The 15642-nt window shown below is 34.3% G+C and overlaps 1 protein-coding gene across 3 annotated transcripts in view; it reads right to left on the bottom strand.

Moving 5' to 3' along the window:
- RFC1 (replication factor C subunit 1) overlaps positions 1–15642 on the bottom strand; it is a 63801-nt gene that overhangs the window by 37975 nt on the left and 10184 nt on the right. For all 3 annotated transcript variants that reach the window (XR_012062158.1, XM_006209753.3, XM_006209754.3), the window contains exons 3-4: positions 9868–9943; positions 7510–7632 (exon numbers count right to left, since the gene is read on the bottom strand). Coding sequence is in view for 2 of the 3 variants with exons in the window: in XM_006209753.3 (XP_006209815.1) it covers positions 7510–7632; positions 9868–9943 (199 nt within the window). In the remaining variant the exon portion in view is untranslated. The remainder of the gene's footprint in view (positions 1–7509; positions 7633–9867; positions 9944–15642) is intronic.

Genomic DNA, 15642 nt, shown 5'->3' with positions numbered 1-15642 from the left:
AGAACAAACAACAGTCTTCTTTTTCAAAGATGCTTCAGACACTCAATAATCATTCCAGACACCCTAGTGCTTCATTTTTCACTATGTCCTTTTCAATTCTCCTTCTCCATATGCCACTGAATTCTTTTCAGGTCTCAAATATGCACTATGGAAAAAGGACTGAAGAACAAACCAGGCAAAAATGCTTATAAGAAAGCATCTAGCTCTAATAACGTTTTCGTCAAAATGAATTTGTGAATAAAATTGCTAAAGCAATGAGTAACCTCTGAATCATTATATAAAATGGAAGAAGTCTCTAAAGATTAAAGAAGAGAAATGGAGTCCTAATTGTCAAAAAGAGAAAGACACAACCACAGAATTATAGAAGTAGAAAGGTTTGGTGACAATTCTCTGCAACAATATCAAGAGCAGGTCAAAAAGAAGAGTATTTAACTGAAGCAGATAGAGATTCACTGAAAATCAACTATGCTGGCTTAAGTCACCATTTATTTTATGAGTTACGGGACTAGTAGATGAGGTAAATACTAGAAACAAGGATGTCAGGACTTCAACAAAGCATCTACCAAATTTTCTTCCAATAGGCTGTGGCAGGGTTCTCACCCTCAGCATTATTTACATTTTGAGGCAAATATTTGTTTGTTGTAGGGAGCTCTCCTGTGCACTGTAGCATGTTTAATAGCATCTCTGGCCTCTACTAACTAGATGCCACAGAACCTGCCAGTTGTGATGATCAAAAATATCTCCATATATGCCAAAGGTTCTCTGGGAGGCAAAAATCACCCTTGATTAAGAGGCAATGAATGATGGCAAGATGGAGAAATACAAGGAAAGTAACAGTAGATACTAAGATTCATAAGCAATTGAACAGCTATTCATAAGACACTGAAAAGCTGTATCCAGGGTACAGATAATGGATCAGGTCGATTTTGAAAAAGGTTTCTTTACATGTCCCTTAATACTAAACAATTTTACTGCTGATTCAGAAAGAGATACATAATAGGTTTATCGAATTTGTAGATTAGATATATATCAGCTAATATGAAGAAAATAAGTGAATGAGGGACATCCAAATAACTACCGATTCTTGCAGAGTGAAGCTTTGTGCAACCTTAGATTGAAAATTGATTCTCTGAGAATAAGCTTTTTTAAAGTAAGTCTTAAAGCAAACCCAAATATTAAGTAGTTTTGAAGATCAAATGAGACAGATAGGAAATATAAATTATAAATGATGCTATTCCATTTCATGAAGTCAGTAAAAAAAAGTATTTTGCTGTACACCAGAAATTCACACAACATTGTAAACTGACTATACCTCAATTTAAAAAAAAAAAAGTATTTTGAAAAAAAATTTTATAAAAGTGTACAAGACAAAATTGGTTTTAACATTATTCTCATAGAATTCTCCCTGCCTTTCACTGTGGACACAAGGGTCTCAAAGTAAGAGATTCCAACACAGAAGATACTATAATTAAGAAAATACAAGGTACAATACTAGGTAGTATTAATCTGGGGTAAGTAACTGTGAAATTTTAAACTGAACTTTAAAAGTAGATTTTCTCTTATAAATATAATTCTATAAATATAATCTCAAATCTCTCCTTCTCCCAGGAAATGTGTCTTGAACCTCCAAAAGTTACCTCTCTAATGTCTAAATATCCTTGGAAGATATTTTTATCACTGTTTGTTGTTTCCTTGTATTACAATTTTTATGTAAAAGGTAGATCTTCCCAATAGACTTTAAGCCCTTGAAGACACGACTAAGCTTTATTCTTCTACCTATTTCATAGATTGTCCAGTACAGTACTGTGCACATACAGTGAACACATCACATCTGCTAAATAAATTAATGAGAACTTAATACTGTTAAATAAAAGTACACAAATTTAAAATTTTTAAAAATAGAGGACAGAATCAGGATACAAAAGCCTGGAATCTAACAAGATAAAAACATAAGCGTTTACTTCAGAAAGAAATTTAATGAGGATAAATGTAAAGGGCTTGAGAAGTAGAAAGTGGAAGCCCTGCTCTATTCTTCATTATACCGATAGATAAACTACATTCTTAAAATGAATGCCACTGAACCTCAAGAGATACTATTCTCTTCTAAGTGATTATATTTTCATTGTGAATTGCCTACTTACTGATAGTTAATTAGGTTCTATTGTAATGAAGCATAACTAAGTATGTTCACATCAATAATCCAATATCCAAAATAAGAGTATGAGAAAAATTGAGTGCATCCTATTAAATTCTATACAGAAGTTTAAAAGAATGAGATAGGGATCTTTCTGTATCGAAGGAAAGAAAGAATAGGGTTGGGGGGACATGGAGGGAGGGAAGGAAAGAGGAAAGGGAGGGAGATGAAACACATTAAGTTATGAAAAAGCAAGCTGGAGAAATGTTACACGATGCCACTCTCAAATATGTGTATGTATATATGTACACATGTATTTGTGTGTGTGTATGTATATCTGTTTTAATTTATATAGCTATGTAAGGCAAAAGGGATGAATGAGGGAATGGAACATTTTATCTAAATTGTTTAATTCTTTTCAGTGAGAATGTGTTACTTAGATAATTTAAATAATATTAATCTAAATAGTCATCCCCCAAAATGCTAAACTTAGTTTCTTTTATAGTCTTAGTGCACAAATCAATACTAATTTTTGAACAAGTACGATCAATAAAATATAATATACAGTTCTTAAGTTTCCTTTCACTTTAAGGAAATTTTCCATCTCAGTCACTCTAGGTTTCCCTGAAAACGGTCTAAGAAAAGCTCTCCATCCTATACAAAATCTATTTCTATTTAACTGGTACACAAAACTACATGTCTCTAAAAATTAGCAAAAAGAATGTTACACACTACCTCCAATAAATTTTCTGCTACTATTTTCCCAAGTCACAAGTCACTGACATTACCTGGTAACCTGGAGAACACTACATTCCCAGTTCTTTCCCATTTAATGTCCCTGAAATAATCCTAACTTCAAGAGCACTATCTGCCTCTGGAATTATGTGCTTAATGAAAATTTACAGTCATAAACTATTCTCAAGACAGGGAAAACCAACACTATTTTCAACCAAGCACCAGCAGCCCCTGATGAAATTACATAATAAAAGGTCGCCTATGCCAAACAAAACTCAAGGTCTCTTGCTTCATTCAACAGCTAAAAGTAAATATATTTACCTAGTACAAGTATTTGGGTTTTTACCAAGCTACAAGAACATTTTACTACACAGTCAATGGTTAGCTATGAAGATATTTACAAGCAATTTTTTTCCTTTTCCTGTAATTTGGGAAACTACTGTAGTTAATGTACTTTAAAAATCAGTAAGTAATGGGGGGATGGGTATAGTTCAATGGTAGAATGCACTGCTTAGCATGCACGAGGTCCTGGGTTCGAACCCAGGTACTTCCATTAAAAAAAAAATCAGTAAGTAATAAAAGACAAATTTAATCAAAGAAAGTGACAGTGAAAAGTGTGTCATGGAGTTAAATGATAAGCCTAAAGTTCTATATAATAAAATAGCCTAAAGAACCAAATACTAATATAAACAAATGTACCTGAAGTAGGTTATTTTCTAAAGTAAGGTTATTTCATAAATATGTGTCTCATTGTTTATAAGGCATGTGTAATAGGAATAAAATGTGAGCCACATTCAAAAAAAAGTAAGAAGAAACTAGTGACATTAATTTTAATAATATATTTCACTTATTCCAACATACTCAAATTATTATTTCAGCATGTAATCAATGCTGAACAATTATTCCTAAGATGATTTATCTTTTTCTTTTGTACTAAGTCTTTGAAATCTGTACCTCCCACGTACAACACTCTCAAGTGCTCAATAGCGACATGTAACTAACAGTGCCCTTACTGGACAGCAAACATCTATGACATAAGTGGGTCAAATATAATTTCTAAATTTCTAAAGCACAGTTATATAATCAAAAAAAGCCCTACAGGAACTTAAGCAAAAGCAAATTTAAAGGCAGATGCAGGCATACAATAAAGTCAAAATACAAGAATAACAGTTAATACTTACTGAGCACTTACTATGTACCAGATCCTATTTTAAGTGCTTTTCAAGTATTATCTCATTTGATCAGCACAAAAACTCTGACCTAGGCACTTGTAATATCCCCATTTTACCAACAGGGAAACTAAGACACGGGGAAGGCAAATGAAGGTTTAACCCAGGCAAGAGGTTTAACTCAAGAGCTCATGCTCTTAAACACTACACATGCTGTACTTCAAGAAAAATACAAAATAATTTTTTAAGTTGGCTTATAAAAAATTAAGTATGGAATAGTAAAAGCAAAATTAATTCTTTTGCAATTAACAGGTTTTTAAAACTGAATCTTCTCATATAATCCTTCTTCATAAGAAGTTCCAAATCTCAAAACAAAAAAAATTACAACTAAAAGGTTAGAACTTTTATTTGTAAACTACCACAAATACTTTATTTAACTTTATACTGGTAGTGATAATATTTACATTTACAATGTGAATATTTACTCATAATCAGCATTGAAAAATTATAATTTTAGCTTAAAGAAAACTATTTTAATGTCAAGCAATTTCTAATTAATTTATTAATTTCAAGAAGCTACAATTTTCTTTTTTTTAAACTCATTATATCTCTGATTTTATTATGCTAATTTTATTGCAGACCTCCTTCTAACAGTCTCATTCTCTTTACAAAGGGAAGGAAAAGGCCTTATCTTCTTCCCATTCACCTATCATTCCAAGGCATCAAAAAGTCTGAAAAGATAAAATGGGTAAGAAAACAGCTAGTTTCTTTCCTGTATCCCAACATCATATTAGATGGGTATACTGTACCAAGATTTTTTGCTAAAACAGGGACAACATTCATTTCCACATATACATACCCTTGGCAGAATGACAAAAACACTGCCTAATGTTCATAAAAATTTCAGATAAAATGCTGGTTATCTCTTCAGAAAATAACATTCAAAAACACCTGGTCTGAAATAAACAGCCCTGTGTTAAAGAAAATCTGTGGTCAGAGCTTAAATTGTCTGACCCTTCTGTGTACTTAAAATCACAAGATAATGATAACCTTGCTCCACAGGTGAAGGCCATAGCTGTCTGCACACTAACTTTGACCTTTTCAGGGTGTCATTGGAAAGCCTGATCACACCATCTTCAGTTACATAATAAACCTATCACCAAACTGTTTTTAGCATCCCTCCCACATATGCAAAACCTGACAAAAGTGGCCAGATCTAAGAGGGGGGCTTTTTAACAGAAGAGTACATTTGCACAAGATGCTTGAGCAGATATTTAGCAACAGAACTGAAAGGTTCAAGAGTCAATCTACTACATGCCATAAAGAAATATTTCAGTGTAAAAAAAAAATTTTATAGAAAATATGCTCACGTCACTTATTTTGTCTTTGATCATTTAAACAACTTTATTAAATATGTTAATATTTCATGGAACCTATAAAGCTCATCTATGGACTTTTGTTTTTATTTTTCCCTTCTGACAGCCTATCATTTATGTTTTGGGCACTGGGTCTGGCCCTTTCATATGCCTCCTCCCATTAAGTTTTCCGAACTAGCCTATTCAACTGGTGTTTCTGCTTTAATAGAAAGGGAGAAAGACTCCCTTTTAGCCCACACAGCTATTAGATGGGAACCAAGAATGTACCCGCCAGGCAGAGCTTCTCACCATCTTCCGGTCTCAGGTTCTTTCTACAACATAAGGACTTCTTTCCTGTTTCCTTCCCTACTTAATTATCAGTTTATCTACAATGAGTACCTTCACACTCTCAAGTAACAGCCCATACATGTAAGCAAATTCCAATCACATTAAAACATTAGAGGTAATTGCATGGTATGTAAACTATATCTCAATAAAGCTGTTGTTTAAAAAAATTTCTGTAATGTAAGCATGCTAATAACATCAACTCTCCAATTATTCTAATAGGAGACCATGGATAGCATGGCTGAAGAAAGCCCATAGGTAATCCAAAAATCTAATCTACAACTCATCCCTCAAAATGTTTACAGATCAGTCTCTTACTATTGTTAACTTTTTAAGACTCTCATTACTTCAATTCTAGATTATAGGAAATGCCTTAACCTCCCTAATTATGATTTTTCTATTCTCCTTCCCACCCTAAATGCTCACAATCTAGCAATCACTCAAACACTATTTTCATCATTCCATAACTCTGTTCAAAAACTTTATAGGTTCCCTTTTCTCTGCTATATTAAACTCAGTTCCTCTGCCTAGCTTTCAAGGTCTTCCCTAAACCAGTTTCATCTACCTCCTACTACCTCTCATCATGTGGGCAATCTCTATGGTGTCCTACAAACATATCAAGCCTTGTGCTGGATGCTGTGCCTTAAATAATCCCATCCTATTAACCTGACATGTTCTTTCCCTCCATCACCTGCTCATCCTTCAAGGGTCAGATCAAATTTTACCCTCTCCATCAAGCCCTCTTCCTGACTATTGTATATAGCAGCCTCAGGTAATTCCTACAGTATTAATAAGTCTTTAGTCATCTTTTATCCCCAGGACCTAGTATCCAGGATGTAAAAAACTATACATAAATGTTCGTTGAATATATGCTGTAACATGCTGTGCCAAAATAATTGTGGTTTTTACCCTGTCTCTTCAAACCAAGTGTATTCACTAGCAATATAAGTAGCAGAGTGCTAAAAATAACGGTGTCAGAGGTTTTCCTCAAGGTGAACAAATCAATGAGGTATCAGATGCTCTCATGGACCCTTCAAGCGTTTCTATACAGGAATTGATTCAACAAACTCTATGAATTTGAAAATGGTCTCCTCTAGGAGTTAACAATGCTAAAATCAAATGACTTTACAATGACCTATTCTATGTCTTTTTCCCTAAGATGACAATATAATTCAGGGCTTATCACCATAAAAGAATACTATCTATGAAACAATTATTTATACTATGAAATCTTAAGATTAGTGTACATTTATAAATGTCTTTTGCTTTTTGACCACTCAAAACAGATCAAATAAATGTAAGTATAAAGAACAATCATTTTTTGAAAAGCTAGTGCTAAAATTTTAGTGTCACTAGATAATATAAGAAATCTGCATCACACCTGTGCTAGATTATAAACCATAAATATGAATAAACATTATATACTTAGATTGTTATGACTTTAGCCCAAGATAAAAAACAACATAAAAAAGTTTTAAAACAACGTGGTAATATTTCAATACCTGATTCTAGAGTTTCAATATATATGATTCAATATGGAGCACTTAAAAAAAAAATTCCAACAGCCAATTCCCCTGTAATTGGCCCTTAACCCACAGAAAATGCCAGAGGTAATTACAGCCTTTCCCTGGTAAGTATAATTCAACAAAGAAAAAAGGCAACCAAAATTCAATTCAAAGTGAAGGAGGTACATTTAGATACCAATGAGAAACTCAACAACATAACACACACTATTTCTCTCTGAAATAATAAACATACTCAGTACCCTTACCTGTTTCTGAAATGTATGTAACAGGATCCTGGTGTCTAATTTTAGCAGGTTTAGAAGTCAGTGGCAATTTTTCTGGTTGCTTTTTGGTGTTTTTTACCTGCATTGTTTCCTCTGATTCTGAATCTGAAAACAACAGGTAAATAAACAAAACTTTGAAAAGAAATAGTATAATGCAGTGTGTTTTTACAAAGGTTATTAACCAATTCCTCAAGACCATTTTCAAGGCAAATCTCTTATAAATTCTCATAGGTTACTTCAACCCATTTGGGCTTTTGTTATTACTTTTCTGTTGCTGCTATAACAAATCAGCACAAACTTAGTGGCTTAAAACAACACAAATATATTATCTTACAGTTCTGGAGGTTACAAATCCAATTTGGGTCTCACTGGGCTAAAATCAAGTATCAGGAAGGCTGTGATCCTCTCTGGATACTCTAGGGAAAAATCCATTTCCTTGCCTTTTCCAGTTTCTAGTGACAGCTAGCATTCCTTAGCTCACTGACCCCCTCCTCCTTCATCTTCAAAACCTACAACATTAGGCAAGTTCTTCTCATGCTGCCATCTCTCTGATTCTCTGACCTTCTTCCATAGTCAGTCTCTCTCTAAATTTCTTCATCTGCCTCCCTCTGTCTGTGAATATAGGGCCCACCCAGATAATCTCCCTACTTCTAGCTCATCTGATTATCAACCTTAATGTCACCTACAATTTTAATTTCCTTTTGCCATATAACCCAACATATTCACAGGTTCTAGTGTGGATATCTTTGGGAGCCATTATTCTGTCTACCACAATCTAATCACCCAGAACATTTAAATGTAAATCAAGACAAAGTAGAAGTATCTAGTATATGCCTGGTACAATGGGAGTTTCATAAACTTTAGTATCCTTCCTCTTCTTCTCACCATGCATTTACAAATCCTGTCTCATGCTGTTCAAAACTGTACCAAACAATTAAATTTCCACTTTCCCAAACGATGGAAACTCTGGGGGAATGGGGGTATGTACTTATTTCAAATTCTTTACAATATACAGCAGCAGAAGACTCACAATAAATACTCAATTACTTTTAGATTTGAGTCAGAAACTTTGCCATTACTGTCAAAATCCTGACAATCTATAAATGCTTCCTTATGTTATATTTTTAATTTTAAAAATTCACACCAAATAGATCTTGTCCAAAACAGCAAAACCTAAAAATTCCTGAGTTCTACCATTATTTTAACATACCATAAAAGGCATGCATAAAAGTGTACAATTTCTATCTTTAAAAGTACAGTCGACCCTTGAACATGGGTTTTAATTCTGCAGGTCCATTTATACATGAATTTTTTCAATAAATATATTGGAAAAAAATTTGGAGATTTGCGATAATTTGAAAAAACTCACAAACCAATCACATAGCCTAGAAATATTGAAAAAATTAAGAAAAGGTGTGTCATGAATGTATACAATATATGTAGATACTAGTCTATTCTTACATACATATAAGGTGCTATTTAACACAAAATTAGTATGTGTTAGTCTTCTATTTTGTACATTTGCTTTCAAAGAATAATATTACTGAACAGTATGCCTCTCTCTCATACAGGAAAAACTGCATATCAGCCTATGCACAGGTAAGTGTTTTTTTTTTAATGTAACAATGTTTCTAATACTATATTATGAATATGACTGTAATACTGTACGCCATGACAATTTTATAACAAATTCATTCATTAGTGAATAGGCTAGGCTACCATGAAGCAATTATTATTAATCGGCTGTTTATGTTATCAGCAAGGCTTCTGGTCAACAGCAGGCTATTAACAGTTTTTTGGAGGAGTCAAAAGTTATATGCAGATTTTCAACTTGGGGGAGAGGTCAGAGCCCCTACTCTCGCATTGTTCAAGGGTCAACTATATATTCAAAGAAAGTGTTTTAATTGTGTTTGATTCTTTTTAAATGCAACAGAAAAGGACCAGATTAAAAGCATAAAAATTAAATTTTAGATCTTTGTTTCTGAAGCAATATTTTAAGGCACTATTTTAAAATTCAGTTTTCAAGAAACTCAGCTGAAAGAAAAGTTAATAGGTATTTTTAAAAATAAATATACCATATTCAAATTAAGTTTGAGACATGCTATATATACTATTATCCCTTTCTGAACAAAACTTTAATACATGAACATATTTAGGCTCTGATAAATTCAGTAGTGTAATAAAATTGTTTTCAACTTCATTGGCACATAAAGCCCTCTTCTCAAAGCATCTAGTAACATCATAGAGAACTGTGTGTCTCAGAACATCAGTTTGGTAAACATTGTTCTAACAGATACAAAATAATTTTTAAACTTTAAAGCTCCTCAAAAGAAATATTACCTGAATCATAAATGATCCTCTTTTTCTTGTTTGGTTGCTTCTGTCTGAAGTCATCATCTTTACAGGAACTATTTACCTATAAACATTACAGTATAATTATAACATAAACTATAGAAATGATCCCTGAAATGTGTATGTAAGACTGAACGATTACACTGTACACCAGAAATTGACATAACATTGTAAACTGATTATACTCCAAGAAAAAAAAAAAAAGAAAAACAGAAAGAAAAAGAAAAGAACACAAAGAAGTCCATATAACTTAGCTATTTTTTCCTCATTAGATTTGGGCTTATTAGTTCACAGCTGGAGAAACACTGCCCCCCAGGAGACATTTTTGCTTGTCATAACTGGGGTGGGGCTATTACCAGCATATAATGGGTAGACTAGGGATGCTTACTAAACATTCTACAATGCACAGGGCACTCCTTCACAACTAAGAATTATCCAGCCCCAGATGTCAATAACGCCCTAATTAGGCTAAAGAAAAGGCCAGACTTATCATCAAAAAGACAAGAGATGACAAATACTGGCATGGATGTGGAGAAAAGGGAAGCGTTGTGTACTGTCGGTAAGATTGTAAATTGGTACAGCCACTATGAAGCATGGAGGTTATTTACCCCCAAAATTAAAAATAGATCTAACTACCATATGACCCAGCAATTCTACTTTTGGGAATATACCCAAAGGAAACAAAAACACTAACTTAAAAAGATATCCACACCCACATACTCATAGCAGCATTATTTACAATAGCCATGACACCAAAACAACCTACGTGTCCATCAACGGATGGATGGATAAAGAAGTTGTGGTATATGTACTACCTGAATCACAGATAGATCCATAATAATGGAATACTATTTAGCCATAAAAATTAGGATATCCTACCATTTGCAACAACATGGATTGAACTTGAAAGTATTATGCTAAGTGAAATAAGTCAGGTAGAGAAAGACAAATACTATGTATCTCACTTGTATGTCGAATCTTTTAAAAAAAAAAACAAAACACAAACAAACAAAAAAAACTCATAACCAAACTCATAGAAAAAGAGATCAGATCTGTGGTTACCAGAGGCAGGAAGTCAGGGAAACTGGAGGAAGGTGGTCAAAAGGTACAGACTTCTGGTTTTAAGATAAATAAGTGCTAGGGATGTAATGTACAACATGAAGACTACAGTTAACACTGCTGTATGATATATAGGAAAGTTAAAAGAGTGGATCCTAACAGTTCTTAGCACAAGGAGAAATTTTTTTCTTTCTTTTCTTTATACTGTCTCTCAGACGATGGATGTTAAACCCATTGTGGTAATCATTTCATAATATGTGTAAATCAAACCATCATGCTGTACACTTCAAACTTAAACAATCAAGCATGTCTATTATTTCTTAATAAAACTGGGGGAAAAAATCGGCCAGATAATAATCACATCAGATGGGAAAGAAAGAATTGTAGAAAAAGCTGTACTATTATCCAGCTCCATTTTCATTACTAATCTATATATAACAAAGAATAAAAGTATGTCAGTGATTAGAAGGCAAGCGTTTACTGAAAATGAAAGATAAGAGACAGAAATAAAAGCTAAGGATCTGTGGGCCTACCACTACCCAATGCCTGGTGGAAAGCTAAATAAAACCAAGGCAAAAGGTGTTAATATTTATATTTTCAGTTATATATCACATTTCTAACATACTCATTAAGTACTACTAATATTTTGTAGTCATACATCACATTTCTAACGTATTCAAATTTTCCAAAAAAGCATCAAAAAGCAGACAGAAAGAAACAAAATCAATTATAAGGGAGAACTATGTTTCTATCCATTATAATGAAACTTCAAAAACATAAGCACAATTAAGTAGCTTGGAAGAAAATGAAATGAATAAACCATTATAATTCAAATATACCACCAGACCAAAGGACAAAATTAGAAACCACAGTAATTCAAAAGTAGGAGAAGAGGGTATCCCAGAAAGGAGAGAGCCACAGAATGGGAGTCCCAAATTCTGTCAATAAACTTAACCCAAATTTGTGGCTGTCTCCTGAACTACATAAGCACAGAACAACTTCAAATACCCAGAGAAAGTTAAAAAAGTTAAACAAATATGCCCGCTGCTGCCCATCATAGGATGGGCAAGAGTTTGGAGTTTGAGTTCAGCCAAGTTAATTGCCTGCTACACCAAAAGATTTAACACCCTTTGGAGGAATATAACAGAATCCAAAGTTCCTACATTGTAAAATTCACACTCTCCAAGGTAAATCCAAAATAACCAGACATACAGAGAAACAGGAAAAGTGACCTGTGATGGTTAATTTTATGTGTCAATTTGACTGGGCAACAAGGTGGCCAAATATTTCATCAAGCATTACTCTGCATGTTTCTGTGAAGGTGTTTTTGTATGACCTTAACATTTAAATCAAACTGAGTAAAGCAGACTGCACTCCCTGTTAAGAGTGGGCTTCATCAAACAAGTTGAAGGCCTGAAGAGAACAAAAGGCTGAACCTCTCCCAAATAAGAGGATTCCTCCTTCATGATTGCCTTCAAGCTAGGACATCAGTTTTTCCTGCCTTCAGACCAGAACTAAAACATCAGCTCTTCCTGGGACTCAAGTCTACTAGCTTTCAGACTGGAACCACATCATTGGCTCTCCTGGTCTCCTGTTCACAGGCCTTCAGACTCAGACTTGAACTACACCATCAGCTATCATGGGTCTCCAGCTTGCCAACTGTAGGTTGTGGGACTTGTTAGACTCCATCATCACATGAGTTGATTATTTAAAATAAATTTCTTTCCAGGTTCTGTTTCTCTGAAGAATCCTGACCAACACAGATTTTGTTATTGAAAAGTGGAGTGCAACTGTAAGAAATGCCTAAAATATGGAAGCACCTTTGGAACTGGGTAATGGTTCAGGCTGGAAGAGTTCTACTGGACATGCTAAAAAAAAAAAAAAAAGGTCTAGACTGCTGTAAAGAAACTACTGGCAGAAATTTGGATGTTATAGGCAATTTCAGTAAGGTCTCAAGAAGAAAAGATGAGAGGTATAAAGCCGCTATTGTCTTGAGAATACATGTATCATCATAAACAGAATACTGGTAGAAATATGAATATTAAAGGTCATTCTGGTAAGGTTTCAGACAGAAATAAGGAACAGGCTATTGAAAACTAGAGGAAAGGCAGTCCTTGTTATAAAATGGCAAAGAACTTGGCTGAATTTTGAAAGACAGAATTGTGAACAATGAAACTGGATATCTAGCTGAGGAGATTTCTAAGCAAAATGTTGGAAGGCGCAGCCTGGGTCTTTCTGACTCTTCTAGTAAAATCCGTGAGGAGAGAGATGAATGGTTAACCAAAAAAGGAACCAAAACTTAAAGATCTGGAAAATTCTCAACCTGTCTACACTGCAAAAAATGAGAATGTGTGTCCTGAAAAGAATACTAAAAGTTTGCTGGACTATCAGCTGATAAAGAGATTATGGGATACACATGCAAAAACACTGCCAGTTTGAAATGAAGCAGACAAAATGAAGAAGGCTATCAAGCTTCTTGATTCTACAGGACAGGACAACAGAGTTATTCAGCTGCAAACCTACACTATTCTCCAAGAATAGGAAAGAAAGACCCTGAAGGAGACTGAAAGATAAAAGCTGTCTCATCCCCTATCCCAAGAGATCAGACAGCATCTACCCAGTAACCTTGGGGTAAGACCACCCTGAAGAGCTGTGGAGGTGGGACTACTGCCCCAGTGGGTCTAGAAGGCAGGACATCAAGCTACAGAAAAATATTCTCAAGCTTTAAGATCAAACATTATTTGCCTTGCTAGATTTTAGACTTGCTTGGCACTGTTACCCTTTCTTCCTCCTGATTTCTCCCTTTTGAAATGGGAATGTACATTCTATACCTGTCCTACCATTGTACTTTGGAAACATATGTTGTCTAGTTTCACAGGTTCACAGCTGGAGAAGAATTTTGCCTCAGGATGCATCATATCTCAAGTTTCACCCATATCTGATTTAGATGATAATTTTAGATAAGTCTCTGGAGTGTAGAGCTGATGATGCAATGAGTTAAGACTTTTGGGGGCTGTTAGAATCAAATGAATGTATTTTGCATGCAAGGACATGGATTTTAGGGGGCCACTGGCAGAATGTTACAGAATGAATGCTTGTATCCCCCCAAAATTCATATGTTGAGTTCCTACTATGGCTGTATTTGGAGATGGAGTCCCTACGGAGGTAATTAAGATTAAATGAGGTCACAGGGATGACCCTTGATCTGACAAGTTAGTGTCCTTGTAAGAAGAGACACCAGAAAGCTCACCTGCATGCACACACATGCACACACTCACTCACTCTCTCTGTGTCTTAACCACTCTCTCTCCCTATGCACTAACACCAAGGAAAGACCTTGTGAGGACACAGCAAGAAGGCAGCCATCTGCATGCCAGAAAAACAGCTCTCATTATAAAATGAATTGGCTGGAATCCTAATCATAGACTTCTAGATCTCAGAACTATAAGAAAATAAATTTCTGTTACTTAAGCCAGCCAGTCTATGGTATTTTATGGTAGCCCAAGCTAATACATGAGCCATAGACTCAAGATAAAAGGCCTTGAGACCAAACCTAATATAACCCAAATACTAAAATTAGCAAACAAGAAATTTAAAGGAGCTACTATAGCTACACTTAAGAACATAAAGGAAAGAAATTAAAAACCATGAAAAGGAACCAAATGGAGAGTCTAAAATTAAAAATTTTAATATTTAAAATATTCACTATGTAGGCTTAACAGCAAATTGGACATGAAGAAGAGTCAACGAACCTGAAGATAATACAGAAATTATCCCAATCTGAAGCACAGAGAAAAAAAAGAACAAAATGAATAAGCCTCAATGATCTGTGATGCAATCCCAAAATCCTAATATGTATGTAATTGGAATGACAGAAGAAGAGGAGAGAGAGAATGGGGCAGATATATGTATTTGAAGAAACAATGGCAGAGTTCCCAAATCTGAAGAAAGATACAGATTTACAGGCTCAAGAAGCTCAGATACCCTACACAGTATAAACACAAGAAAACCACACCCAGCTACACCATAGGCAAAGTTAAAACCCAAAGATAAAAAGACAGTCTTTCAAAGCAGCATGAGAAAAACAATGCATTAAATACAAAAAACAAAAATAAAAAACAATATGAATAACTGCTAACATCTCATCAAAAAAAATGGAGACCAAAACACAGTAGAACATCTTTAAAGTGCTGAAACAAAAAAAAAGTCCATCAAAAAATTCCATATCCAGCAAAAGTAACCTTCAAGAGTGAAAGTAAAACAAAGACAAAAACTTAACAGAATTCATTGCCAACAGACCTATTCTACAAGAAATGCTTAAGAAAATTCTTCAGGTTTAAAGGAAATAACATTAGATGGAAATTCAGATCTTCAATAAGAAATGAAAATCACCAGAAATGGCAAGCACATGATTAAATATAAAAGATCATTTTTCTCTTTTAATTTCTTTAAAATACATGCCAGCTTAGAGCAATAATTATTACACTGAATGTGGAGTATTAACATAAGCAGATGTAATACATATGGCCAACTAGGGCATAAAGGATGGGGCGGTGGTAAACCGATCTGTAGTTGCAAAACTCTTACATTTTACACAAAGTGTAACTCAGATTCACTATTGCAGCCATTGCCTGTGCTTTCCATAGTGACATTATATCTTAACTTCTCTGAAGCCCAAGGAGGACAGGGAAAAGAATAAAACTT

Source organism: Vicugna pacos, chromosome 2, assembly GCF_048564905.1.
Source record: "Vicugna pacos chromosome 2, VicPac4, whole genome shotgun sequence".
Taxonomy (NCBI): Eukaryota; Metazoa; Chordata; class Mammalia; order Artiodactyla; family Camelidae; genus Vicugna; species Vicugna pacos.
Note: the sequence above shows the minus strand (reverse complement) of the source record. Positions and strands in the feature narration are given on the sequence as shown.